We start from the raw sequence: 27,477 nt of genomic DNA on the forward strand, positions 1-27,477 counted from the left end.
TTACTTCTAGGCGATTTCCTTGGAGGATAATTTATTTAAGCACCTATTATTCCTCGTCGGAGCCGGTTTCGGGTTTCGGGCTTCGGCACGAATCTCAAGCAGGCAAACAGAAAACGCTATCACTTTTTGTCAGAATGTTTTTATAAGCTTATTTCAAAAAGTCCAGAATTATCACTAACTTGACGCGCGTAGAGTAATATCTTGTACTAACATTGTAAGTAATATAGAGGTCTATCTGAGAACGAGATAATTCTTAAAATATCTTCAATTCGATTGGCCAATTATTGAGTAATATTAGTATTTTGGGTATTACGTATTCAATATCACATCCCATCAAATTATGATGGTACTACTCGGTGTTTTTAAAAAGTCGTGTGGCGTTTGAAGACCCAAATATTTAAGCGTTTACATAATATTTAATTCATAATGTCAATATAATAAAGGAATGAAGGTATATATTACCAAAATACTGGGGAAAAGGTAATTATAACCATTTAGAAATTTAAGAATGTATTTTATTACTTACATAGGCTTAGTGTATTCCACATAACAAACGAAAAGGGGTGTGTTGATAAAAGCCATTTAACCGGAATAGCAAGATATAAGTTACAACTTATATCTAACGGGTTATATCTGAAATTAAATAATTCGAACTAAGTAGTAAATAATAAGGATGTGCTAATTTATATATTTTTGCCTCAGTGAGTTTACAAGTATTTTCTACTTTTATGTTTGTGAAGTTGATATTGCCCAAGATGAGAGCTTAGTGGGAGATAATATTAATTTCCCATTTTATACTATTTTTCAATATATTTGTTTTGGTAATAATATAGGTGCTATGCAATTTTTCAATGTTAATCCCCATTATAGGATTGCCATTGTATGCCTAGCACCTGTGAAAAATATCAGTTGGAAACCATTGTTAACTAACAAGTGACAGCTGACAGAATCAATGCTGTAATCCACCTACTTCTACTTTAGTTTTTAATGAAGGTTGTTACTGCACCTGTGTGTACCCCATAATAAATATAAGGATATGATTTGTCAGTAACTGTACTTAAATTCCTTTACTTTATATTTAAATAGGCAAGAATATCTGATAGTTATTAGTATTATCAATAGTTTTTGATGTGTTTTGCTCACAGAAGGTTTGTTTTTTTATAGGGGAAAATAAATAAAAATGAATATTCACTCTGAAATTATTTCCTAATGTTTGCAAGAACCATGAGGCTTCGCGTTGGACCATCGTTGCTTCAATTTAAGAAGTCCGTTCTTGTAACTTTTGGAGCCATAATCATATTTATGGGTGGACTGTTTTATTTGGTACTGGGCCCAGATTCTCGGTTATCTCTGTCTGATCAAAAATCATCCGAAGTAATTTTGGGGAAAGTAAGGTTTCCTCAAAAAAGCTTTCAAGTTCACAACTGAAATGTATCTAAAGTTTTATTTTGTGACAGAGTGACTTGGGAATTCTTGAACAAAGACTTGAAAAGCTGGAGTCAGAGCTCCTTAAAAACAGATTAATGTTGGGTCAAGTTAGAGAAACGGTACAAAAATTAACAGCACTACAGAGTGATCTCTATTTACCTGGAAAATCTGATCTCACGCCAAAAAATCGGAGCTACGTTATACTATCTACGCCAAATTGTCTGTCCAATAAAGAACCAGCTTCTGCCGACCATAATGTGAGATTTTACCTGTTATGTTTTAAACTATGATCTAATATAAATTTATTTAGATGCTGGATATATACGAAAAAGAAAAGTTTGAAAACGTAGATGGCGGGGTTTGGAAACAAGGGTGGAATATTGAATATCAGCCTAATCAGTGGACCACTGAGAAGAAATTACGTGTTTTTGTCGTACCTCACTCTCACAATGATCCAGGTTTGAAGAAAATTGTGGTGTGCAGAGTCCTAGGTGGTTTTCCTTATATTGCATTCATTATAGGATGGCTTAAAACATTTGACAAGTACTTTAATGATCAGACAAAACATATTTTAAATAATATGCTGAATAAATTAAAAGATGATTCCCGCTGGAGGTTTATTTGGGCTGAAGTGTCATTCTTGGCACCGTGGTGGGAAACCCTAGATGAAGAATCCAAAGACCAAGTTAGGAGGTAAATGTGTTTTGTATAAAATATCAAAATACATATTACAAATACCATTCTTAAAATGGTATTTCTGTATGCTCAGTAAAATTAACTGTGCAATGAAAAATAACATGAATATAACCGTTTTTCCACTGTTTAATTTAAGGTATTTAGCTGATGGACAGTTAGAAATAGTTACTGGCGGATGGGTAATGAATGATGAAGCCAGCACTCATTATTTTGCCATGATAGAGCAAATGGTGGAAGGTCATCAATGGCTTGAACGTAATATGGGTAAATATCATTACCTTTTATTCCATCTGAATTGGTAAGAGAAAGTTTATGCAGAGTTTGTATGGCAAGTGTAAGCGACTTTACCAAATCTTGTTAACTATAGGTTAAATTTACCCTACTACTATGACAATGAATACTTTTATTTTGTTATTTAGTCGCATAGCCAGTTGTTTGTCATGATAGATAATTATTAAGTTTTAGGCAAAGTCTGTGCCACAGTCAACTTATTGTCAAATAAGGATTAGTATTTCTGTTGCCTTTCAATATTGATATTTTTCATGTTGCTTTGTTGTTTGTTGTTATTACCTTTTAAGGTTTCATCGGTAGATTTTTATTTGCACAATGCTTAAGTCAAGAGTACTTAAGTATAGAATAGTGAAGTAAAAAATTCGTTAAATGAGTGGTCCAATGGAGGAGTTCAAAATGGGGTTTTAAATTTAATACAGTCAAAAGTATATTTTTTCAGTTGATTTAAAAAAAAATTTAATGTTACAGATTATAGACCTAGAAATGGATGGGCAATTGATCCATTTGGTCTTTCACCTACAATGGCGTATTTGTTACGCAGAATGGGTCTTGACAATATGGTCATTCAAAGGGTACATTATAATATCAAAAAATACCTTGCGAAAAATAAAGGATTAGAGTTTCTATGGAGACAGTCTTGGGGTAAGATGTTATGTTATTTCTGTAATCAATTAAATTCTGAAATGACTACTCTGTAGACCACAATCACACTGCTGACATATTATGTCACCTGATGCCATTCTTTAGTTACGATATCCCTCATACTTGCGGGCCTGATCCCAAAATATGTTGTCAATTTGATTTTAAAAGGTTACCTGGAAATAAAGTCAATTGCCCGTGGAGAGTCCCTCCAGTCGCAATTACGGATAAAAATGTTGCGGATCGGTAAATTTCATTTGACATTTGGTAACTTTACCTTTACAATGCCAAATTTGTATCATTTTTTACAGGGCTTGGCTTTTACTTGACCAATACAGAAAGAAAGCTCAACTATTTCGAAGCAATGTCCTATTAGTTCCCCTCGGGGATGATTTTCGCTTTGATAAACCCAATGAATGGGATAATCAGTTCCGCAATTATGTGAAACTATTTGATTACATGAATAATCGTGAAGATTGGCATGTTGAGGCCCAGCTAGGAACATTAGATGACTATTTTGTGGCACTCAGGGAAGATGTTGCGATAGACAGCCGTAATCTGCCATCAGAATTCCCCTCATTAAGTGGAGATTTTTTTACGTACGCTGATAGAGAAGATCACTATTGGAGCGGTTATTTTGCATCTAGGCCATTCTTTAAAAACATGGATCGGGTCCTTGAAGCAACATTAAGGTAATTACCATTGTGACACGGTTTTAAAATAAGTTAATGTGGTAATGGTTTAATAGGGGAGCTGAAATACTGTACTCATTCGTCAGATTCAATGTAAATCCAAAAATAGCTGAAGAAACAACAGTTACAGTTGATATGATGAAAACTTTAGTTGAAGCACGTCGTAGTTTGGGGTTGTTTCAACATCATGATGGAATCACAGGAACTGCGAAAGATATTGTCATGATAGATTATGCCACAAAGTAATTTGTGAATCTGGGAATTTCTGTTACTCCTTTTCTAAAGAAATATTTCAAAATTTTAGGCTCTACACAGCACTTATAAACCTGCAACAACTAATCGGTCAATGTAGCAGTGTGCTGCTATCGAAACAGTCTTTACCGTCAACTAAAACTATTTATTTAGAAATGGTACATTAATCATGTGCTTATTTTTAATGGTGTTTAATTTTTTTCATTATAACAGGATGAGAAACGAGCTCAATATAATGTAATGCCCCAGAAAACCTTACTTCAATTTTCCATTGAAACTCGTGAATTCCGAGTGGTGCTTTTTAATTCTCTCTCACACTCTCGTAAAGAAATTGTCACTGTTCATACATCAACTCCTAATGTGGAAGTGCGCAACAGTATGGGGCATCTAGTTTTAAGTCAAATCAGCCCTGGCTTTTCTGGATTTCGCATGATCAAAGACAGATACGAGGTACACATTTTTTTTTTCTTCAATCATTGGTACTTATATATTTTTTCTAGCTATCTTTTCTAGCTGAGGTTTCGGGCCTCAGTTTGACTACATTTACGGTACAAACATCGGTGTTCATGACATCTTCAAAGGCTACTCTAACTCTATATAATCACGAATCCATCCCTCAGTCCATGTAAATGCTGGAATTCATTAAGCCAAGGCATAGATTTTTTGGATTTCTGAATTTAAGCCTTGGCTTTAAAGTTTTAACTTTTTCGCTGTTGAAATCGATACCATTATATTTTATTTTATAGGGATTTTCTTATACAACAAAAAGAAGTTCCTCAAGAGTTCTCCATTAAATCTTATTATTATGCTGCAATTTTTTCCGGAGCAGATGGAATGCTTAGGGTACATAAAGATGTTCTAAGTATAACTATAATTTATTGCGATTCATTTGGTTAAAAAATCATTATTCTAATAGCGTATTGTGACAACTGAAGATGGTTCAGTTACTGATTCTCGAATTCAGTTCATGTTTTATGGAACAAGGCCTAAAGGGCGGGATAGAAGTGGAGCATATCTTTTTTTACCTGATGGAGCTGCTCAAGATGTAAAATACAAAATGCCTAGAATAAGAACAGTTGAAGGTCCACTTTATTCTGAAGTGGTAGTATTCCTGCCGAATGTAGAGCATCATATTAGGCTTAAAAATTCTCCGGGTAAATTTTTGTGAAAGTTAAGTATCTTTTATTGTATTATATAATTATTTTTGCAGGCCTGGATGGTGTTGGTTTGGAAATATATAATGTTGTTGATATCACCCGAGAGTTCAATAAGGAATTTGTTATGAGGCTGTATACTAATATATCAAACCCAAATCAAGAATTTTATACAGATTTAAACGGGTTTCAAGTAGGTTTTATGAAAGAAACTTTGTGGCATTATGTATTTCATATCACTTCTTTACAGATTATAAAGAGGAAAACTTTAGATAAACTGCCACTGCAGGCTAATTTATATCCAATGCCCACGATGGCTTTCATTCAGGATAATTTTACACGTATGTCTCTACTATCTGCCCAGCCTTTAGGTGTAACTAGTTTAAAGCAAGGTATTTGAGACTTTCTAAAGGTTTAATTTAGAAAGGATTTGATATTAATATTGATAACGTTTTTACAAAAGGCTGGTTGGAGGTCTTCTTAGACCGGAGATTAAACCAAGATGACAACCGTGGCTTACAGCAAGGCATCACTGATAACAAAAGAACACCGAGCACTTTCAGATTGCTCCTTGAACGAATTGATCAATCCAAGTTTAAAGTACATTACCAAAAATTAAATTAAATAATTTTGTATAATTTTGATTTGAGCATTCTTACAGAAGATACCACTCAACCAAGGCATTCCGTCGTTATTAGTCAATCATGTTTCATTGGCTCTTCTACACCCCATTTTTTCCATGATTAGGGTTAATCCGTCTGGTCTTAAAACCACCCAACAGTGGGATAATGTTTACAGTCCTCTGGGTCAGGAGCTGCCATGCGATGTTCATTTATTAAATTTAAGAACATTACAAGCTCCCGCCAGTGATTCCAAAGTTATCAAGCCAGATAATTTTACAGCTTTATTTTTGCATCGTTTTGGCTTTGATTGTGGTTTCAAATCCCTTGCAATGAATTGTAGCTTAAGTTCTGGCAAGGTGAGTGTTTTGAAATGTGTAATATTTGATATTTTTTAATGAAACTAATATATTACTTTTATAGGTTTCTGTAAGTTCTTTGTTTCCTGGCTATTTTGGTCACAATGTAGAGGAGACATCACTTTCATTAATGTATTCAGGAACTGTATTTTCCAAAGACTCATCATTACAGTTACCAGCAATGGAAGTCGTCACTTTAAAGCTACAAAAAAGATGACCAGCTATATAGATTTGACAATACATTCTGGGTAGTTACAAGTTATGAAATTTTATCTAGAAACTAGGAAGAAGTTTAAATTAATAGGAGTATTATGTTATTTACCTAATTTAAGTTTTTTTTTATACATTGGTACTTTTTAATGTAAATGCATTATGCAAATGTAATTTGATTTTCTTTAGTTAACTGTAATCTCTACACTCTTTTTCTTCGGCATGCATATCTTTTTAAGTCCGAAAACCATATTATTTTGCTCCACCTATATTCTTATGGGGCTTTTAGCCCTCTCCCCTCCCCTTTTCCTTTTTTAAAGCCCTCATTTCCTAATTTGCACCCGTCTTATGCATTTGGCAGGTCGGAGCCACCGGCCCGTGTACACATTCAGAAGTGGTGAATACAAAGCGGTTTCAATGTCAAAACTATTTCAGGCGTAGGTTTGACTAAACTAAATATTCACTGTCTCTGAAATTTTACATAATTTGACCCTCCTTTTTAATGCAACTTGCATTCAGTTATCCATATTAAGATAATTTCCTAAGTTGCGCAATATTGTTTATCCATTATAATTGAATGCTAGTCTTACTATGCTTTCTGATCCATTTAGTAATGAGTTCAATTAACTTGTTCCTACATTTATTTTTAATCCTTTAATTATATAATTTAGGATTACAATGTTATCTCTAAACCTTGTCAAATTTTGTATGTTACAAAAATTATTAGCCTTGGTTCACAAGGCTAGGCCATTGGATTCAGATGAAACGTAATTGGTATGCTACACAACTATGTACTTGTAGCACAAATACATTATTCATGACAGTTGTGCAATTTATGTGTAGCATTTTGAACAAAAACTAGTCAGTAATTTAATTTTGTAGGATTGATTTCGTGTAGCACTGGGAATCTGCTCTTAAGTTTCCATTGTTCAAAAATAAATAACGCATTTGTAGTATTTTTATATATTTTTAGTGAATAAGGTTGCTGCAAGATATTGTAATTGTAAATTGTATAAACCGTCAAATTAGTGATATTATATAGTAGTTACATGTATAAGTACAATTTAGGAAATATCAGAAATTAATCTTTCATTTGCTACCAAAAAATGAGGAATGTAATTTAAAAATATGTAAAAATCTTTTTCGTGTATTGCTGGTACAAAGAGTATTGTGATATATTTTCTCAATCTGCTGGGTGTAAAACTGGTGTAAATAAAATTTTATTGGATCCTTAGAGATCTCTATAATATAATGTATATATATTTTTTGCAACACGTGGTGCCTATTCGTTTGAAGTACGCGCTTGAAGTTTAATTTTGCAGTTGGCCGTATTTAAAAGTCACGTTCTAAAAACAAATTTCATCAGAGTAATTTTGTAATCATGGCCGACAGCACCAGAGAACCGCCTCCGCTTAATGAAGATATTTTTAAAGATGATAATGATGATTTGTTTGTCTCTACTGTAACGGTATTGTTATTTTATTTATATTTATTTCAATTAAGGTTATTTAGAATAAACTTAAAATTGAAGTTTGCTGGCTTAAAATGTTCCAACCAAGGCCCATTGACAGCAGAAGAGGGTGTCATATTTTAACGTCTAAGCCTCTAAGGGGGCGTATTCTTGTTTTTTTAGCCGGAAAAATATTATTAGCTTATTAATTTGACTTAGAGTATATATTTACTTAAACTACGACTCTTATTGAATCCTTAGACTATGGACAAACCAGCAGCTAGACCAAATTCAGTTGATGTACCTGCCAATGATTTAATGTCCGGTTAGTTTAAGAGTTGTATTTTTTATATGATAGTGTTTAACTTTCCTTTATATTTTAAATTAGGAGGTGGTGTTGAAGTGAATCTAGATGATGATCTATTTCCATCTAGCCCCCAATCAAAACTAGAATTTCACACACCTGAAGAAGATAATCAAGAAATAGATTTTGATGAACCTAAAAAAGCCTTTAATGATTCTGCACCACTTGCTGAATTGGCTCCAAGTGCTCCAATCGCAGCTGCAGTTTTAAATCCCAGTGTTGATAGGAAAAGTGTTAAAAACATGGATGAAGTAATATTAAAATAACTTTGATTAAATTAATTTAAAAACATTATTGTGTATTAAATTTGTAGATAACTGCTGATGAAGAAAGCGACCAATTTTTAGAAATTAAAGTTTCGGAGCCTACTAAGGTTGGAGATGGAATGGGAGCCTATGTCGTATATAAAGTCAACACTCGTACAAACTTACCTTATTTTAAGAAGAAAAACCTCAGTGTTAACCGTAGATTTAGCGATTTTCTTGGATTACATGGTAAATTAGGAGAAAAACACATTCATCTTGGCCGAATTGTACCTCCAGCACCAGAGAAAAGCGTAATTGGAATGACCAAAATCAAAATGTCCACTGAAGAATCCGTATCATCGGCTGATTTTATTGAAAAACGACGATCATCTTTAGAAAGATATTTAAATCGTACCGCGTCACACCCTGTGTTAAGGATAGATCCTGATTTCCGGGAATTTTTGGAGCTCGAAACTGAATTGCCAAAGGCGACCAATACGTCGGCCTTAAGTGGAGCCGGTATTATGCGCCTTTTCAATAGAGTTGGAGATACCGTTAGCAAAATTACCTTCAAAATGGACGAGTCTGATCCTGTAAGTTACTTTTCCATACTTAATTTTTGATATAGTGTAGAAGCTTTTTTTGCTAGCATTAAGTGAAACACAAAATTTCAAAGCACTTTTAACTTGCCTATACCATAATATGTTGTTTCATGCTGCTTAATGTTTATACAAAATTGGAAAATAGGGTTTAATGAACAATCCTACATATTCTATTCAGGTATTACTATCTCGTTTTGGGGTATTTGTTATAATAATTTTTAAATTAATTAAATATAGCGATCAGTTTTGTTATTTTGCTTAAGTAATTGTTTGGCCCCAAACCATTTTAGTGGTTCGAAGAGAAACAACATCAGATTGAAAATTTAGATCAACAAATGCGTAAACTTCATAGCAGTATTGAAGCCTTAGTTCATCATCGACGAGGTGAATTTCTCTTATTCTGTAATTTTGTTTTGTCTAAAATTTATCTTTTGATTTAGACCTATCGAGCTGTACTGCAAATTTTGCGAAAAGCACTGCAATGTTGGGCAACTGCGAAGAGCATACTTCATTATCGCGAGCGCTTTCACAGTTGGCTGAAGTTGAGGAAAAGATTGAACAACTTTATAGCAAACAAGCTAACGATGACTATTTCTTACTCTCGGAATTAATAAGAGATTATGTTTGTCTTATTAGTGCTGTTAAAGTAATATAAAATAACAGTGAGTATCCTTCAATTGTTATAAAAATTAATTCTATTTCAGGATGTATTTCATCAACGAGTCAAGGTTTATCAGACATGGCAACATGCTCAACAAGTTCTAACAAAGAAGAGAGAACAAAAAGCTAAGTTCGAGCTTGCTGGTAAAACGGACAAAGTACCTCAAGCAAGAGATGAAGTTATTGAGGTAAAATTATTAATTATCATATGATTTTGCTGTTAAGAGTCATTAAAAAAAGTGTTTAACAAGTTTTGACATATTAAGTGGGAAGCAAAAGTTGAGAGAGGGCAAGAGGAGTTTGAAAATATTTCTAAAATGATTCATAAAGAAGTTGAAAGATTCGAACACACTCGCATTCACGATTTTAAAGTGACGATAGTTAAATATTTGGAATCCCTTTTGGACACTCAACAACAGGTAAAAGAAAATTTATTACAAGCATGTGTAAGTACTCGGTTTTCATTCGAGTACTCAGCGCGAAGCTCGAAAAGCTCAAATGGTTCAAGCCTCAAATCAAGGCCTAGGCTTAACTTTCGAGTACTGGAAACTTATTCTTACCACAAGATTCAAGATTAATTTATTGACTTGTAAAGAGATACAGCCAGTGGCGTAAATAGCGTCCCGGCAAACACCGCGGTGCGAGAACAAATATGGCTTCAAATAAACATAAAAAAAGTTCTGGCAGTAAACATTATTTAAATGAATAAATAGTAGAACCTAGTGATGAAAGTTAAGATTTTAGTTTAAACGATTCCTCATCTGATGAAATAAAGCTAAGCCTGATTATTCAAGTACTGGAAAACCCCCTTCTTGAGCTAAGCCTGAAAGCTTGATAAAATTTTAAAGCTTGACTCGATACTTGAAAAGGGAAATTTTTCATACTCGAAGCTCAGCTTGAAAAAAAAAATCAAGTCTCGCACATGCCTAATTTATAGTAACACAATGTTATTTTTAACATGAACTTTATTGATATAAAGTTCATGATTTTAGTAAGTAATTGTGGGGAAAACCGTTAATTTAAACTATTTGGGTGTCTTAAAGTATTGGCTCACTAAAAACAACCTAGTCTTGGTGATTTTTTTAATAATATAAAGTTTTCTTTTTTCAAAGCTCATTAAATATTGGGAAATGTTCTTGCCTGAAGCCAAAGCCATCGTTTGAAGCAGCGGTAGTAAGTAAGATGTAAATTTTGTGATGTACCTTGGAATTAATATGGGGCAGTATATTGAACTAAAAGAAAAAAAACCCTAAGAGAAATTTGACTTAAATGTTATAAATATTGTATCTAAAATTTTGCAAGGCCGGATCTTGCTATCGGTTTTAAATCATGCGGGTTTATTAAGTAAATTTACCCTTGTTAAAAGAAAAAAACACTTAGCGCTATATATTTGAGCATTCCAAATGAAATTTATAATATACATGTCATGTTCAAGTCAAAAACGACAATTTTGTTTGTTTCAACTAATTTTCTTCATATTTTCAACTGAAATGAAGATTTTGCTCCCTTAATTTTTAACAGTTATCATTCAATGTACTTCAAATTTATTTATGAAACTATTATAATTGCAGAATATTTAAAGGATATGCTTTATTTTAATTATAACAATGAGATAGTTTCACCAAATTACTGTCATAATTTAAAGTTTCAAATATTAAAATTATTTCCTTAAAACATTTAAAACCTATTGTGACTTATTGTCTTGTTTTGGGGTTTGATCAGATGGCAAACCTCTGCTTCATGAGGAAGCGGGTTTCTTCAAGGAGCTTCTATTGGAGCTTGGATTCGCCAACCACTCATTTCACCGATTCAAAAGTTTAATTCATTTATTTAATTATAAACCAATTACTTTTAAGTTTACATAGATGTAAACTGCTCGCTTTTGTCTGCTAAACAGATGTTTCTTGGTTTATTGTCTGCTTCTCAGACAAAAATCCAGCAGTTAATTATTTTGGAAGCATAGCGAGTCTTAGGGGTGTGCGAGCACTCGTTTTAATCGAGTGTTGAAACTCGATAAGCCTTGCCGCGTATGTTTCACGTGTAGCTTTTAAACAGCTTAAAGTTTTAGTTTCAGCAAACTACAAAGACTTTTTAGACATTAACAGTGAGGCAGAGCAGCTTACAAGTGTAGTAATTAGATAGTCAGGGAGGAATCTGGCGATGATAAAAAATGAAAATTTAAGGAAATAAAATTATCATGAAAGTTAAGGTTCGGTAATTAAGAAAACAAATAAATTTGTTTAATTTTTGAAGTTCATTTAATTAGAAAATGTTTAAGACTCGTTATTATTTCAAAACTCGTTAAGCACTCGAAGCTTTGAAAAAGAGTAATTTTAAAACTCGTTAACTCGCTAGGTTTTTCAAGCTCTAACTCGAACTTTGTAAGAAAATTTTTTGAAACTCTAACTCGACTCTGTGCGAAAAAAATGAGACTCGCACATCACTGATTCTATTAAAAAGGAAGCTAATTATATAATATAAAGATAAGATCTTTAATATAATTACATTGGTACTTCTATCCTTGCGATCAGGTGGCATGGGCATTAGCGAATTACTGAACGTTTAGGGTGAAGTGTAGTACAGCGGCCTCATCGAATTTGATATTAATTTTGGTTGCGCCTGATAGACCTTGTCACGTAGATGTCGAGGGTATTTTTTATTTTGGCCGCAAATGATTATTTAATTGTTTAACTTAATTTTTTTAATTTTAAAAATTTCTCATTTTCATTGAATTTAATATTAATTTTGGTTGCGCCTGATAGACCTTGTCACGTAGATGCCGAGGGTATTTTTTATTTTGGCCGCAAATGAGTATTTAATTGTTTAATTTAATTTTTTTAATTTAAAAATTTCTCATTTTCATTGAATTTTATATTAATTTTGGTTGCGCCTGATAGACATTGTCACGTAGATGTCGAGGGTAATTTTTATTTTGGCCGCAAATGATTATTTAATTGTTTAACTTAATTTTTTTAATTTTAAAAATTTCTCATTTTCATTGAATTTTATATTAATTTTGGTTGCGCCTGATAGACCTTGTCACGTAGATGCCGAGGGTAATTTTTATTTTGGCCGCAAATGATCATTTAATTTTTTAATGTAATTTTAAATTTCTAATTTTTGGGCATTTGCACGTGTTTTGTTGTACTTATTTCCGTCGTGTGTTCGCCGGGAACACAGTTTCGGTGTCCTAATGAATTCCACGTGATATTCCCTTTTTGTATAAAATCAGTTACAGTTTTTGTTCATTTTCTCGGCGTTTTGTATTTTTGGGCCACAAAGTGATATTCCCGTACTTTATCAAATCTTTTACAGTTTTTGTTCATTTTCTCGGTGTTTTCTATTATTGGGCCACTTTGTTTCTGGTTGAGATTAAAAGTATATATTTGATGCGTAAGGCTTGGTACTGTCCTCTAGGTCGCGTTATAGATGGCCCATCGCTTTTTTTAGTATGGGGTTGGGGAGGCGCTGCGCGCCCCCAGCGCTTGAGCGAAGCGAGTGCGCGGCGCCGTCAGGCGCCAATACGGGGAGTTTAGTAACGTCTTTTACGTGTTTTGGAAGTAATTATCTTCGTCGGGTTGTCGCCTACACCACGGCTTGTTACTGTTTGTTTAGGTTTCCACTCTACTAACTTTTAACATTAAGTTAATTAATTTAATTATCATTTGCGGCCCAAAAAAATTGTTTCGTAATCTACGCGTCAAGTGCTACATTCTCCGCCACCCAAAAATACAAAACCACGGTAATTCCCTAAAATTAGTACATTTTTAACATTAAGTTAATTAATTTAATTATCATTTGCGGCCCAAAAAAATTAGTTTCGTAATCTACGCGTCAACTGCTACATTCTCCGCCACCCAAAAATACAAAAACACGGTAATTCCCTAAAATTAGTACATTTTTAACATTAAGTTAATTAATTTAATTATCATTTGCGGCCCCAAAAAAAATTAGTTTCGTAATCTACGCGAAATTACATGAGGCCGCTGTAGTGCAATTTTGCCAAAGTTTATTTACAAGTAGCAAGCGACTCTTGTCATGTTGTCACAGAGACTGTCGTCATCTACTGTTGAAAGTATTGTTAGTCTCAAATGGTGCATTAACGATTGAATTTATTAGTGTTTTAACAAATTGGCGAATTATTTACATGTGCAAATAAGTGTTGATGCAGTATTATTCACTTCAGAAAAGGCTTATAAAACTGGGTTTTGAAAAGGAAATACTTATACTGAAATGTTGGTAAAAATAACTATAACACTTTTTTATAAGCCCCATATGAAAAGTATCATTATTCCCGTGTCTGACGCCTCTGGCTAACACTGTACATTATCTCATTAATCGATTAGCTTCATTAGGTTTTTCCATGAACTATTTTTTTAATTTTGCTTCAGTGCATCATTAAATTTTAAATTTTGAAAATTTTCGTTGCACTGTAAGTTCTTTACATTTCAATCCAAGTAATTTGAAATTTTTCTTTTGAGATCTCGCTGACCCATTCATCTTTGCTTATTAGATATGCTGCAATTCTACCAAGTTCATTCGAGCTTTTGGCGGAATTTCCATTACCGCAAATTGCAACTCCTAAATACGGTGTCACCATTTCGATGTATGGTAAACCACTGGGGGACGAAGTAGTGCTGCAAGTCATTGGTTTAATTCCCTCATACTTTAAACCTGGTGTAAACAGTAATGTATGTAAAATCATCCTTTAAAAGTTAGGTGTTACATCTATACCTGGAATTAGTTCTGTGGCAATTTGGGATAGTTTTTTTTCCAACTCTGGACTACCTCTGTTAAGATACCAATTCTTCATATCTTCGAATGTGTAAATTTCCCCTTCATCTGGATGGTCCCATCCCATTTTTAGGTATTGTTTCCCTGTATTAGATATGTAAAATTAATTTCTTCATTAAATATAATTAGAAGTAAATATTATTTCAAACTAAAAGAGAAGTATCCATATCTCAATTTCTCAATACAATTCGCGACCAAAACTAGTCTAGGTGGCGCCTAGGTTCTGGCTTGACTACTGTTGAACCATGGACCGTATGGTCCGTGTTTGAACAAATCCTTGGTTGAACCTAGGAGCAACAAACACAACACCCCACACAAGGAGAACGCAACCCGTCAAAAGTCGTAGATTTTCTTGTGTACGTTTTTCATTGGCTAGACGCTTTAGCGCCTGCTGCCGTCGGAAGGGGAAAATTCGGAAATTGTCTTCTCCCCCGCCCGTAAAATGTTCAGCGTAAAGGCTCGTGACGCTCGTCCAATGAAATTCGTACACAACCCTTCGTTAGCGTGATTAAAGGCTAGCTGCGTTCTCCTTGTGTTTGTTGCTCCTAGGTTGAACCATATGTAACATAATTACTCATAAGTATGCCACTGTACCTTTATTCCATTCAAAAATCTTCACTAACGGTTTGTTTCACCACGAACCAGTAAAAAGGTGGACTACGTTAGATTTCAACCTTTATATTAATCCTAGTAATTTTGGAAGTCACACTAACATATTTATTTCAGCCAATGGAAAACCTCTAAATTGGGAAGGAATTTTTTGCGTTGGAATTTTAGTCAGACCAATCTTGGACCAATGTAGCTTTTTTGAAATTTATAAACTTGGTTTGTGCGGATGAAGTTAAATAATGAGTAGTTTAGAAAAATAAAAGGTTGGGGAAAATGACCAATACGGTTCAGTGATCGCTTTCCAAAAATGGAACAAATCGTCGAAGTGGGATATTCCACCAGCGTTATTAAAACCCATACCGAGCCTAGAAGAGTTAAGCCTAGGCTCAAAAGAATCTGCAGAGACTCCAACCTTTTTCATCCAAGCTCCAACCTTGTAGATGCCCCAGAAAAGCTCAACCTGAATTTCAACATTTTTTTCCAATAAACCTGCTTCTTAGCCTTCTCTTATTTGACAATGCAAATTTATTTTAGAACGTGAGTCTCCCAAAATTTCATTAATTTGTAAATTCATTGCATTAACGCCAAAAAATTAAAATCTATTTTTTATAAAGGTGCCAATTTATACAATAAAAAATTTATAATAGACAACCACCTCTACTAAAATCTTTAACTAATGTAGCTAATATTATATCAAAATTCTTGTTATTAATTTTAATTTCTTTTGGGTACTTCGCTGACTTTACACCTATATCTGTCTGTGGTTACATGACCTAAAAGTCATATCTGACTTGGCCTATAACATAAACTGTATATATATCTCTTCTAAACGAAGTCAAATAAAACCTTATTTATTATTATTTATTTATTTATTAATTAACCTGCGCAAAATGAATTTTTAGATCCAAGAATTGTCACATTAGAGAAAATGCTTAAATCTGGGTGGGGTAATTGCTCTGTGTTACCAATATGGAGTTAATACAAATCAGTGAAAAATTATAATAAAATTCTAGATGGATACTTCTTTTGTAAGATAAATATTATTTACTTCTGAACTATCTTAATGAGGTATAATACCGTCGGGGTATTTTAAAGGCGGCATCGAGTAAATGCCATAGTCTTGAGGTTGACCATTTTCTGTTTTTCGGCTGTATATAAGGCTTGGCATATTTCTAAGTATGAAATTGACTAAAATTATTAAGATTCAATTGGCGGTTTTATCAATAACTACAATCGTTCGAAATAGCCTTTGATCATTTGAAAAAATAGTATAGTGGCTTTTATGGTAATGCTTTAATGCCATAAGTAAATAAAGTTTATCAATTAGCAATACATGCTAACGGCGATTTTGGAAGGGACCCCAAAAATTTCAAATTAACCAAAAAAGCTTTTCTGTTAACTTTTAACTTCCTAAAATTTCCCTGAAATTTTGAGGTTATTAAGAATAAATGTACAACGAAAATGCTTTCAAGAGGCCCAAATAAATAAAACTAAGTGGCCAATCTCTTACTTAGCTTTTTACGTTCCCAAAATTTTAGTCACCGCCATTGATTTTTAGTCTGCCCCGGTATTTTTTCTGCTATTGTAGAGCATCATCTGAAACCTACGAATACCTTTGGTTCGATGGAAAAAGACCTATTTTTCACTGAAAAATGCGTCTTGAAAAATTGACAAGTTGGGCAAGCCAAAATAAACTTGTTTGATCCTGGAAAGATATAGTAGCGCACTTAATTACGAAAGCATAGCTTACTCATCTAACATTTCAACCATTATTTTTGTTGCGAACGTTTGCATTTAAAAAACTTGGAAAAGGATTTTGAAACATCTAATTAGACATAAATTATTTAAAGTTCACGTAATTTTTTGATATTTAAATGGAAGTCACTTTTTGTTTAACATTCTCGAGATCGTCAATCTTTCGAATTATGATTAGCTATACTAGAGGGGAGCGTACCGAAATTGTTGCCCTGTACTTTGGAGAAGGTGGCCGAAGTCCAAGAAGCGAGTGTGAGATTTTTCAAGCGCGACTTCCAAACCGTAGGTCGTCCCTAAATACAGTAAAGCGAGCTGTCAGTGACTTTCAACAGTTAGGTCATGTAGAAACAGTAGAACCTGGGTTTCGTGGATTGGGTCAGTCCAAGGGCTGATGACTGGGGGGGGGGGCTAATAAAAATCAGTGAAACTTCCGTCAGCACCCCCCCCCCTTGAAATTGTCCCTCAAAACCCCCCCTGAAATATAATCCTGGATACGCCCTTGGGTCAGCCTAATTTTGACTTTGAGAACACTGATCTGGCATATTTTGCCGCATACCCTCGAACGAGTTGCGCGACCGCGAGTGCCGATTTAGGTTGTTGTAAAAACCGTGTTTGGAAAATTTAACGCAAATATAGTTACCATCCATACAGAGCTACCAAAAGTGGATAGCTACTAGGGCTGTGCGAGTACTCGAACATCATCGAGTACTCGGCCTTTTTTGAGGTTGAGTACTCGAACTCGACCTCGAATAAGTAATTGGAGAATACTCGTCGATTAACGAGTACCAAAAATTTGCATATTCGGGAACCCGATTACTCGAATAAGCTGCTCTCTAAACTCGTCGAATATTTGTTTTTTTTTTAATTTTTTTTCTATCCTCGTTGCTTCAAAGTTCAAAGAGGGGGTTTTACAACTTTTTGGGTGCAATAAACGGTACCTACAAAGTTGTAGAAAATGTGGTCCATTTAAATTAAAGGAATGTTTTTCAGCATTGAAAGTTACTTTATACTCCTTCTAAATTTAATTTCATAATTACTTAAATAAAACCAGCTCCTAATCAAGTACTCGATAACCCGAATCGTTAAAAATATTACTCGATGATTTGTATTAGTTACTCGACTCGAATAAAGGAGATTTTATCATTAATCAAGTACTCGATTACTCGACTCGACTTCAATATTACTCGACTCGAATACTCGATGAAAAAGAATTTGGTACTCGATACCCGACTCGATTGCCTGAAACCACTAATCACACAGCCCTAATAGTTACGCTTCACCAAGGACTGGGTGATTGGGATTTTAAAAAGACTTCCGCAACTGGTTGCTCATTGCGGTGAACGACGATTCCCAATTTACGCGCCATGTTCTCAACACCTGCGAATGTTCTTTTTCTAGAGAGGGTTCTTTCAACCATCAAAATAATCACCTATGGCATGACGAAAACCTTCCAAGTTCAGTTCCAGCGCTTAAATGTTTGGGTTGGACTTTTAGGAAATCGTTTCATTGGTCCAGTGTTCTTGGCACAAAATCTCAACGGCCAGAACTATATTTGCGTTTTTTACAGAACGAGCTTGCAGATGCAATCGAAGACTTTCCTTTGGCTGAAAGACGCCAAATTTGGTGTCCCACCACATCATAACAGAGAGGTGACTGAATACCTAAACCTCCCAGATAGATCGGAAGAAATGGTCCAGATCTTTGGCCCGCAAGGTCTCCTGATCTGACACCGCGCAAGCTTGCGCTGCAGCCGATGGGGGTATAATTGAACCGACTTTGTAAACAATTATTTATCGTGCTTGAAATAAATTATTGTATTTAATAAAACCCTAATACTGTTTTGGATCGTGCAAACTATTCTCCGTGTGTGGCATTTACATTTTATTAAAACTAGTACAGGTATTCCTTAGTTGGAGGTTTCCGTCGATTCCGAGGGGTCGGACATTTACCAAAATCCCGTACACTTTGTCTAAAATCGCAAAATCTTTAAACTCTCTCTATGGTAAATTAACATGGAAATCCCAAAATCACTTCTAAAAGTAATGATAAAATGGCCAAAATCTCTACGAAATCCCGAAATCCCGTACAAAATAATGGCAAGTGTCCGACCCCTCGGTCGATTCCCAGCATACGTGAATCTCTTTCCCGAATCAAACGAGTTTATTTTTCAAGTCACGTTTTTCAGTGAAAAATAGGTATTTTCCCATCGAACCAAAAGTATTCGTAGTTTTTAGAGGATGCTCTACAAATTCTCAATTGGCAAAGTTGATCTAGCACTTAGAGGTGCAAAAAGAATTTTTTTAAAAGTGTGAAAATATTTTCAGAAAACGATGGAATTTTCACCAATCAATGTCCTCCGGTGTATTTACTTAACCATAATTTTTTTTTAATTTCTACCGTAAGTAGTTTTCGTAAAAAATAACTTGTCCGAATTTGTTATAATGAAAGATGAGCAGAATTTATTTTAGTGCCGACCCCTATAAAACAATTTATTTGCGTGCAGCTTGAATCGAATGAGCGCGTCCCTTATTAGTGAGTCGTTTACAATGGCGATTTACTCTTTTCTGGTGTTTTTAATCGCTTGTCACAGCCGTCACGTGACAAATCTAGAATGCCTCCAATACTTTATCGATTAGGAATACCTTTAAATACACGCATACAAAATTTCATGCATTTAACCCAAAGTGCCCAATTTTTTACACGTACCTCCTGACTAGAAGGTATATTTCCATACGCGACTTCCCTTCAATCACAGCGTTGAAATTACTATCGCCACCTAGCCGCCTTTTTAATGCAATTTATCGCGGCTGGCGAATTTAAATAAATTGGTTTCTTAGGAAATTTCTTTCAGCCAAAACTTGCTTTTGGCGATAAGAGAAAATAAAAGTAAACAAAATAATTCTTAGATTACGTGGGTTCATGACACTCTATGGCTAAACGTATGGTTGTATGCACAATCGGTTTTTTTCTGCCTGGTTTCCTTCAAGTTTTCTTCCCGCCGCGCAAATATCCTGGTGGTAGGCCAACCATGATATTTGCGCGGCAGGAAGAAAACTTAAAGGAAAACAGGCAGAAGAAATACTAGCCCTTTAAGTACATTGGGTAAAGATAGCCATGATTTGAAATATTTTCTGAAAATATTTATATTTTTTATTAAATTATTTCGATAAATATTCAACCCCAGGGCCATTGTTTTAAAAAAAAATTCACGAGCTTCTATTTATCTTTAATAGAGGGCATTTTTGCTATAAAAATAAATAAAATCCCCTACTCTACCCAGCTGGTAGGAGGGGACCAAGTGATTTTTTTAGTGGAAATCCAACCTTCTAAAGGTTGAATAACCCTGGTATCGCTAAATTCCAGGTGACGCCGCCTTACAAACACTTTCTTTTCTAGCTGAAATTCGTTTTGGAAAATGCTTATCGAAAAATTAAAACATTTCAAGAAATATTACTCGGTCTAACATTGTAAAATGAAGGGATATTTACTTAATTACAATTAACATCTTTCTGATGAAAAAGTTTTAAAACTTTCCTATATTAGTTCTACCAGTGTTATTCAACTTCCCTGGTTCTACTATGGAGCATGAAGGAATATTAAGGAGGGGAAATTATTAGTCTGAACTGGCTAGGCAGTGGAATTCCTCTTCCCTGTGGGGGGCGTTAAAATAAAGGGGGATCTCGTGGTAGACTTTTAACACGTGACACGGAAAACTGAACTCAGTGTAGCCATCTATCGGACGGTGTTTATTCTGATTCGAAAAACAAGAAAAACGCGGACGAGCCAGTAGAAAATTAAGACAAGGCTTATTTATAAATATTAAGTACTAGAAAACGTGAAAAGTTAACAAAGTATAAATAATTTATTTCTACAAATATTTAAATTGTTTTAGCCCCTTAACAAGTGGTTTTTTAATAACAAAAATCTGAAAGGGGAAGGTACCTTTAATTTTCTTTTTCTGTTGGGCCTTAGTTATTTTACAATAAGTGTGATCCATTATCATGAAAGATTCAAACTTACCACGTGATTTCCAACGGTTTTAAATGTATATTCTTATTAATAGAGGACGCCATCTACCGATCGAGTGTAAAAAAGTCTACCACGACCATCCCCCTTTTCTTCCATGCCCCCCCCCCCCCTCCCGGCAGCGGCGAGTTGTCACTACGGTGTTGGATTTAACGCCGGCTCCGATTTCCCCTCCTTCATGTATGGAGGAAAGATAGGGAGATCCAACTCGTGAAAGTGGTTGGTCGCTCTGATAATATTATTTTATCAGTAAGATAAAAATGGTGTTATGTATTTTTCTCTTGATCTCCTAATTTTTAAAATTTTCACTAATAGCCCTCATCACTAAAATAAATTACGGCAACATGTAGAAGGCGCTAGCGTCACATTTCAAAAATCATCCTATATACCTCCAAAGTATAATTGGATCACTTATATTTCCTCCATCAGTTATAAAAATTTCTACTCTAACGGTTGTATTTTGTAACTATCCTATCGTGGTCCATTTAGTTTCTTCTCACATGGAGAGTGTTTTAAGACGATATTGGTTGTTTTAATACCGTGTACCTGAGTCTTTCGGCTTCTTCTGGGGACACACGCAAGAGAGCTACTTGGGATTTATTGTAACCCATTTGAACTTTCTTCCCCGACGGTAACAGTTCCTTGAAATTGGTGAATCCATTTGTGCACAGCAAAACCTTTTTGCTACGAAACGTCTTACCAGATGATGTAACTAACTAAAAATAATGTCAATTCTTCAAATTGTCGCTCTGAAATTCTAATATTGGCTTAAGGACGAGCGATTTCGAGAAGCACGATTTAAAAATAATTTTCCAAGTTGAAAGTTCTAGCCCGCGACTGAACAAACAGTAAGGTCGCTGCTTTGACGGGTTTTTTCGTTTAATATTTGCCTGTACGCGTTTCGAAATCGCTTTCCAACTCTGAGTTTAAAAGAAGGGAAACCTCTAGCACAAGGCGCTCCCCAAGATCGTCCCTAACTTCCCGGACCTTCTCGACGACTTCGTCCTCGATTTGGCAACCTTGATTTTGGGCGATCTTTTTTTGAGCTCGGATCAGCGCTCTCGGGTTTATCATCCCCGCTGGGCTTGGTTCCAAGAAAGCCCTTTCATCCTTACGTAATCGCAAGAACGGATGGCTTTCAATATTTCGATAATTAAATTAATCCAAAGTTTTATAAATAAAGTTATACTAAAACAAGCTTCCATGTGTATCTAATCTATCTTATACAAGGCTTAACGAGTTAAAATAGTAGGACAATTTCCGGTGAAAATCTCTGGATAAGCTTTGTTCATGCTTACATTAAATAGTATGAAGCATGAAGGGCTTGCCACCACCCTCCTACGAATTGTAACCCGGCCACCTGTTTAAAGGCATTAAAGGGATTATAACCCTACGTGTTTGGTAGGGTGCGATAAGCTAGATGACTTGGGCCTAAAGTGGTGCCTTAGCCTAGCTGATGATGATGATTATTATTTTTAAACATAACATTTTACTATTTTGAACCAATGAAAATTGGGAACCGTTGCTATGTTTAGTCACATTCCATTAATTTAAACCATGGAAAATATTTGATCAAACTTGCTTTTAACACTCAAAAGGAATATAACCCCAAACGCTGCAAACGCATTCTTTTCGGAAAACCCAACTGAATCTAGGTATTACTTCCGCCAAAAACCACTAAGTGGTGCCGAATTTGTTTAAAATTTTTTTTAGTCAAATGTACTTCACTTTGCAAACTGATCAAAATTAAGGGATATCCCTGGTGGTGCGCTCGTTTCAAGGGAATAGTCTAAGAGACCCGCTTCTGCATATAGGTATAGGTAGTAAACAGACTGGTTTGATGAGCTTGACGTTAAATGATATCAATTATTTTACCACTTTTCAGCCTTTTTGGCTAAGATCAAAGTATATTATCTTCTTACGTAATGGGTAACGTAGAAGTGACGTCACTCAGGAGCAGTGGTTGTTCGAGAGCCCGATCGATCATCGGAGTCCCTTGTTCACCGTAAAATAGGCATCCAATTGGTCTATAGAACTGAATCCCTAATGAATTAGGATGAATAACGCGATTGAGTACTTATTTTAGAACGGAAATGTAGTATTATAACGAATTACCCGATGCAGTTTCGATTTCCCGGTACCGTTCTATGGCTTTCTGGTTCAAAATTCGAGACTCTGGCATGGGGTCGTAGATTCGAGTTATCCTCCCTTCATCATAGTGACAACCGAAGATCTCCCGGTTTTTTTCATCTTCCTAATAAGTAAACTTAGTTACATCTTTCTAAAGTACTTCGGCAGTAAGACGAAAGGTTCGGGCCCCTATATTAAATTTTTTTCCACCTAATCTGAAGTTATAACTCTCTAAAACCGACTTCATTCGCCCGTGATGTCATCTTTTAAATGTCTTCTTTTCGACTACAGGTTGTAAAAACCTTTAATAAATTCGTATAAAAAATAAAACTAGCTGTCGCGAAAGAATATTGAGGCGCCAGATTGTCTAGAAGTCAAATTACCACACATGAATTTTTTATTTTCCATGTATAGTTATAAGTCTAAATATCCCCTCTTGTATAAAAAAATATAAATGCTTTCACCACCCAAAACTGTATTATCTCTAAAATTATCTCTCCTGATTTGGCACGAAATAAAATGTTTCCTTTTTACTTCAACATCGTCATTTAATATAACTTAGATCAGGAATCCATACCTGTACTTGGAATTCTTATCGCCGCAGATTTTCGTATCGATGTATCTGACGTCACTATGTTAACTTAACAAACAACAACGTGAGAGGGGAGCGCGCGAAGAGGGGATTTTTCTCTCGTAGGCGGGGCCAAAGCCGTCAGACTGATCTTACCATAAGCGATATGGCAGGATAAACATTCCAAGTAGAGGTATGGATTCCTCAAAAGTCAAAATTTTAGCCAGAGATTCCAACAGTAGACCGGCTTCGCCCTTTTGGGGCTCATCAGTACTGTGTAGGAACTCTGGCTTTTCTCGGAAATCTGCCGATATCAGTAAACCTAAAAAACATATGGGGCACTCTGAATGTTTATTAGTATGGATTCCTGCTTAAATCCTTAACCAGTAAACCTAGCGTTTCTCAGTCGGCGCTATGTTAAAAATTATTAGCTCTCCCAACCCTAGGTAGTATTCTTTAACTAAAAACTACACAGGTGTCGACTTTAAAAAGTAGAATGGTAAAACTACGTGGACGCACGGATTGAAGAAACTACTCAAACGGCACTTGTGTCACGCTAGAGTGGCACGGTGACGTTTGAGCACATTCTGTCACACTCAATTTACAACATTTGCACATAATAAACTAGGTGCTGCTTTGCTTGAGTTCAGGGAGTGATATTATAAGGGGGGGGGGGGTGCTAGCGGAACCTTCCAGGGTACATGATAGTGATTAGTTAGGAAAAAAACAGGTAAAGGCTCGCGAGCCGTCTAGGAAAAAGAAGTACAAGAACGTCAAGAGATATATTCATTAAACGCTCCAATGCACTACTGCATTCGCGTATTTTGCCATTATAACATCAATTAGGGAAGATGTGTAGCAATAACAATTTAGTTTTTTGAAGTGATATTTCCAGTCTAAACTCCTGGGGCTTTTACTCTTTACAGTCTAAGATAACGACGTTAACTGTGGGGCTGTCTCTATTTACGCAAACGACGTCAGTCTGTCTCGGGCGATTTGCTTTCCCAGTGGCTAAGACACACTTCCATCTGACTGAGAATAAACTTTGTCCTGGAGATCTTGTTTGAAATTCTTTGCAGGACCTCCTAAAATGTCTCCCGAACTGCTCTAAAGAAATCCAATTTCCAACACTAGCGTAATAAGAATTGATTTTGCCAGATTTAAGAAACTTAGAACTTTAGATGGTTCAATAAATATAAATTGAATAATAAAAAGACAGAGGAGGACTCACGATGCAAACAAAACGTTTTCAAAATATTATTTGTCCGAATTCAGGGATTGGCGCTACTTAAAATAAATAAGTAAAAAGAATCGTAAATTGAAATACATTTAAAGTAGAACTGTCACCAAAACCAAAATTTACGAGTTTTTTTTACAGAAAGATAGAAAATATATTAATAATTATGTCCCTGAAATTTTATAGTTATTGGAAAAATATTTAAAAAGTTACGCTACTTTTTCCGCAACCTACATCAAACGGCTTCAAAAATTTCAGAAATCGCGGTTGAACCTACTTGCAGCGCCAAACGAATGAAGCGGTAAAAATTTGAGAAAGAGCGGCGTGTAAGGCATATTAAAAACACAATCTACCAACATAACTAACTAGGTTAAAAAGCCAAGGAAAATGACCGAAAAACGATAAAACCGGGGGAAAATATTTCGTTCACGAGATGGCGCTGCAGGTAGGTTCAACCAAACGGTTCTGAGATTCTCGAGTCGGGGGAGGGGGATAAAACACGAAATTTGGTTGCTTATAATAAATCAAATACTGGAAATATTAACATGAAATTTCTTGTATAACCATTTTCGGACGTCCTCTATCCATTTAAATGGTTTTTAACCAATTTTAGGGTGGTGACAGTTCTCCTTTAAGCATTTAAAGTTGAGAAACTTCAGTCTCATAAAAGATTTAAAAAAAACCCCAGTTCGCCCAATCTGGCCCTCCTCTGGCTACGGGGTGGACGCTCTCTTTTAAAAGCCTTCTTTGTGGGTTCCAAGGGAAAGCCTGCTCTGGATAATCTCTTTAAGGGGGAAGACTACAGTGGCCATTGTCTACTTTCGTGCTATTTCAAGCTGAACTCTTTTAATTTTTAACTTACAAAATTAATATTTAAGTGTATAACAGCCTCTTGTTTAGTGCTTAAAATAATTTTGACAATTTTAAATTTAAAAGTATTTAAGTTATTACGTTTTAATTCAGACCCCCGGAGCTAAACAAGTTGGGCAAGTGCCCAAACTACCCTTTAGTTAGGACCTTATATCTCGTTAACTATTAATATTAGAATTATCAAAATTATTTTAAGCACTAGAGGAAGGTTCAGCTTAATAAGAAAAATAAAATTCAATTATGTAAGTGTTAAAACAGAAACGTTCAGCTTGAACGAAAAAGAGGCTTTTACTGTATTCTTCCCCCTTAATAAGATAAAATTGTAGTATTTATACTAACCTTAGGTTCTTCAGGCCCTATGAGGAGGACATTAGCCGATAGAGAGGAACAATATTTAGCAGCAGCTGACCCTACCAGCCCAGCTCCTACTACAGTTATGTCAAACAGCTTTTCAACTTCCATTATTCAGAAACGACAGTTACCACTATGTTGTTTACGCATCGACTTTGAAGCACGCAATAAATGGACAGTTGGTAAATTGGGATAGTTAAAGATTGAACCGAATATTATGGAGGCTAATCTAATCTCGAAAATTTTACGATAGTGATCTTTACATCCATTGTTTTGAGATTGGGAACATGGATAATGTTATAATATCGATTTACCCCGAGTTGCTGAGTTGTGACGTGTTTTAATAAACTCGATTTTCAAGGTTTGATAAAACCTGATGATGCAGCTGTTCTCATAGTTTGCGAAACTTTCCTTTACATCATTGCGGATGAAGCTACGAACAATTTATACGGGAGTTTCAACTTTGCTTCCAATGAAATGTATTCAAAGTTTAAACGGTTTAGATCTTGATCTTTGAAGTTTTGAGACTTCAGATCTATGGCCAAAAGCTTGGGTTGTTTATTTTTACATTTATCTATTTAATTTTTTTTTAATTGATCGTCTAATGTGCTAATGGAGTACAATATAGTATTCATTAAATCATGGACGTAATATATTACGTCCATGGTAATAGTTGATTTTATAAAATAAAAAGTGGTCTTGCCCAACTTGTTAAAATGTTGCTCTTACGTCACAAGACCCAGCTTTATTTGTGTATTCTTCGCACGAGCGATTTGCACGCGCTCTAGAAAAAGCTATATTCCTCGCGACTGTAGCGCGCGCTTGTAGGCTTGTCAAAGTAAGAGACTGTGACGTAAGAGCAACATTTCAACAAGAAGGCCACGTTAGTTTATAAAAAGAACTATTCGTCCATGGTAAAATCAAGTCATACCAGGAAACTATAGAGGTATACACTTGGAATGTCCATGGACACGGTGATACGAAAGCACGTCGAGAAAAAGGCGGGGCTTAACTACGTAAAGTGTAAGACGTAAAACGAAATTTCAAATTCATTGGCTCGAGGTTTGACGTGAAAAGAATGGTAACAAATAGGCGATCTTCCCGCGCAAAAAAGGCTTATAAAACAATGGATTTAAAAACCTCAATTTGTTATCGTACTTAATATTTTGAAGTAATTATAATGTTCTTCGCGAAAGAAGTGTAGTGATACCTAATTTCAGGTATTTGTATGGTTATAAAAGAGATAATCAGGTAAGCTAATAATACAATAACCATGACTAGGCTTAATGACGAGTTTTCGTCGAATTAGGGTAGCCGGTAGCGAGACGCGAGAGTTTTTCTCGTGAGTTTTCCCGCTTTAAGACACTCCCGTTTCTACGAGCTTCATTACGGCCGTAAAAATCTTCCTTAGACATTCCAAGTGTATACCTATATAGTTTCCTGGTCAGACCAATAGGCCTTTCTATAAAGTC

At 35.1% G+C, this 27,477-nt stretch overlaps 3 protein-coding genes across 6 annotated transcripts; 2 read left to right on the forward strand and 1 right to left on the reverse strand.

The window, feature by feature from the left end:
- Positions 1-342: 342 nt before the first annotated feature.
- alpha-Man-IIa (alpha-mannosidase 2) lies at positions 343-7,584 on the forward strand. 4 transcript variants are annotated; one of them, XM_090163634.1, is made up of 21 exons: positions 344-480; positions 1,165-1,389; positions 1,458-1,685; positions 1,739-1,886; positions 1,950-2,121; positions 2,261-2,388; positions 2,884-3,057; positions 3,114-3,300; positions 3,366-3,746; positions 3,803-3,988; positions 4,051-4,156; positions 4,212-4,448; positions 4,499-4,623; positions 4,745-4,841; positions 4,915-5,152; positions 5,209-5,345; positions 5,403-5,544; positions 5,616-5,752; positions 5,814-6,131; positions 6,196-6,379; positions 6,703-7,584. In XM_090163634.1, exons 2-20 carry the CDS (start codon positions 1,210-1,212, stop codon positions 6,346-6,348), a joined length of 3,474 nt encoding a protein of 1,157 aa, XP_090019760.1. In that variant the 5' UTR covers positions 344-480; positions 1,165-1,209; the 3' UTR covers positions 6,349-6,379; positions 6,703-7,584. The 4 variants fall into 4 exon arrangements, with proteins under 4 accessions (XP_090019761.1, XP_090019760.1, XP_090019758.1 ...); XM_090163635.1 differs by having other exon boundaries at positions 343-480; positions 1,165-1,374; positions 6,196-7,584; XM_090163632.1 differs by having other exon boundaries at positions 6,196-7,584.
- Positions 7,585-7,655: 71 nt separating this feature from the next.
- Snx1 (sorting nexin 1) lies at positions 7,656-11,345 on the forward strand. Its single transcript, XM_090163642.1, has 9 exons — positions 7,656-7,809; positions 8,053-8,116; positions 8,180-8,406; positions 8,469-8,993; positions 9,293-9,386; positions 9,443-9,648; positions 9,707-9,850; positions 9,929-10,081; positions 10,775-11,345. Exons 1-9 carry the CDS (start codon positions 7,723-7,725, stop codon positions 10,823-10,825), a joined length of 1,551 nt encoding a protein of 516 aa, XP_090019768.1. The 5' UTR covers positions 7,656-7,722; the 3' UTR covers positions 10,826-11,345.
- A 2,376-nt stretch (positions 11,346-13,721) lies between these two features.
- On the reverse strand, positions 13,722-26,155 carry LOC149921924 (uncharacterized). The gene is made up of 8 exons (XM_090163645.1): positions 25,994-26,155; positions 22,962-23,100; positions 22,769-22,889; positions 21,789-21,981; positions 21,393-21,562; positions 16,143-16,237; positions 14,397-14,540; positions 13,722-14,336 (listed from the first exon to the last, which is right to left on the reverse strand). The coding sequence occupies exons 1-8, from the start codon at positions 26,114-26,116 to the stop codon at positions 14,104-14,106; spliced, it is 1,218 nt and encodes a 405-aa protein (XP_090019771.1). The 5' UTR covers positions 26,117-26,155; the 3' UTR covers positions 13,722-14,103.
- Between the last annotated feature and the right edge of the window lie 1,322 nt (positions 26,156-27,477).

Source organism: Leiobunum rupestre, chromosome 11 (genome assembly GCF_980474605.1).
Source record: "Leiobunum rupestre chromosome 11, qqLeiRupe1.1.hap1, whole genome shotgun sequence".
NCBI classification, from domain to species: Eukaryota; Metazoa; Arthropoda; class Arachnida; order Opiliones; family Sclerosomatidae; genus Leiobunum; species Leiobunum rupestre.

Coding starts and splice junctions, on each gene's coding strand:
- LOC149921924 (XM_090163645.1), bottom strand. CDS start 26,116: ATGGAAGTTGAAAAGCTGTTTGACATAACTGTAGTAGGAGCTGGGCTG. Junction 21,563..21,788: donor GGGAGCGCCTTGTGCTAGAG/GTTTCCCTTCTT, acceptor CATTATTTTTAG/TTAGTTACATCATCTGGTAA. Junction 14,337..14,396: donor TGCCACAGAACTAATTCCAG/GTATAGATGTAA, acceptor TGTTTACACCAG/GTTTAAAGTATGAGGGAATT.
- alpha-Man-IIa (XM_090163632.1), top strand. CDS start 1,210: ATGTTTGCAAGAACCATGAGGCTTCGCGTTGGACCATCGTTGCTTCAA. Junction 2,389..2,883: donor ATGGCTTGAACGTAATATGG/GTAAATATCATT, acceptor TTAATGTTACAG/ATTATAGACCTAGAAATGGA. Junction 5,153..5,208: donor TAGGCTTAAAAATTCTCCGG/GTAAATTTTTGT, acceptor TTATTTTTGCAG/GCCTGGATGGTGTTGGTTTG.
- Snx1 (XM_090163642.1), top strand. CDS start 7,723: ATGGCCGACAGCACCAGAGAACCGCCTCCGCTTAATGAAGATATTTTT. Junction 8,407..8,468: donor GTGTTAAAAACATGGATGAA/GTAATATTAAAA, acceptor TTAAATTTGTAG/ATAACTGCTGATGAAGAAAG. Junction 9,649..9,706: donor GTCTTATTAGTGCTGTTAAA/GTAATATAAAAT, acceptor ATTCTATTTCAG/GATGTATTTCATCAACGAGT.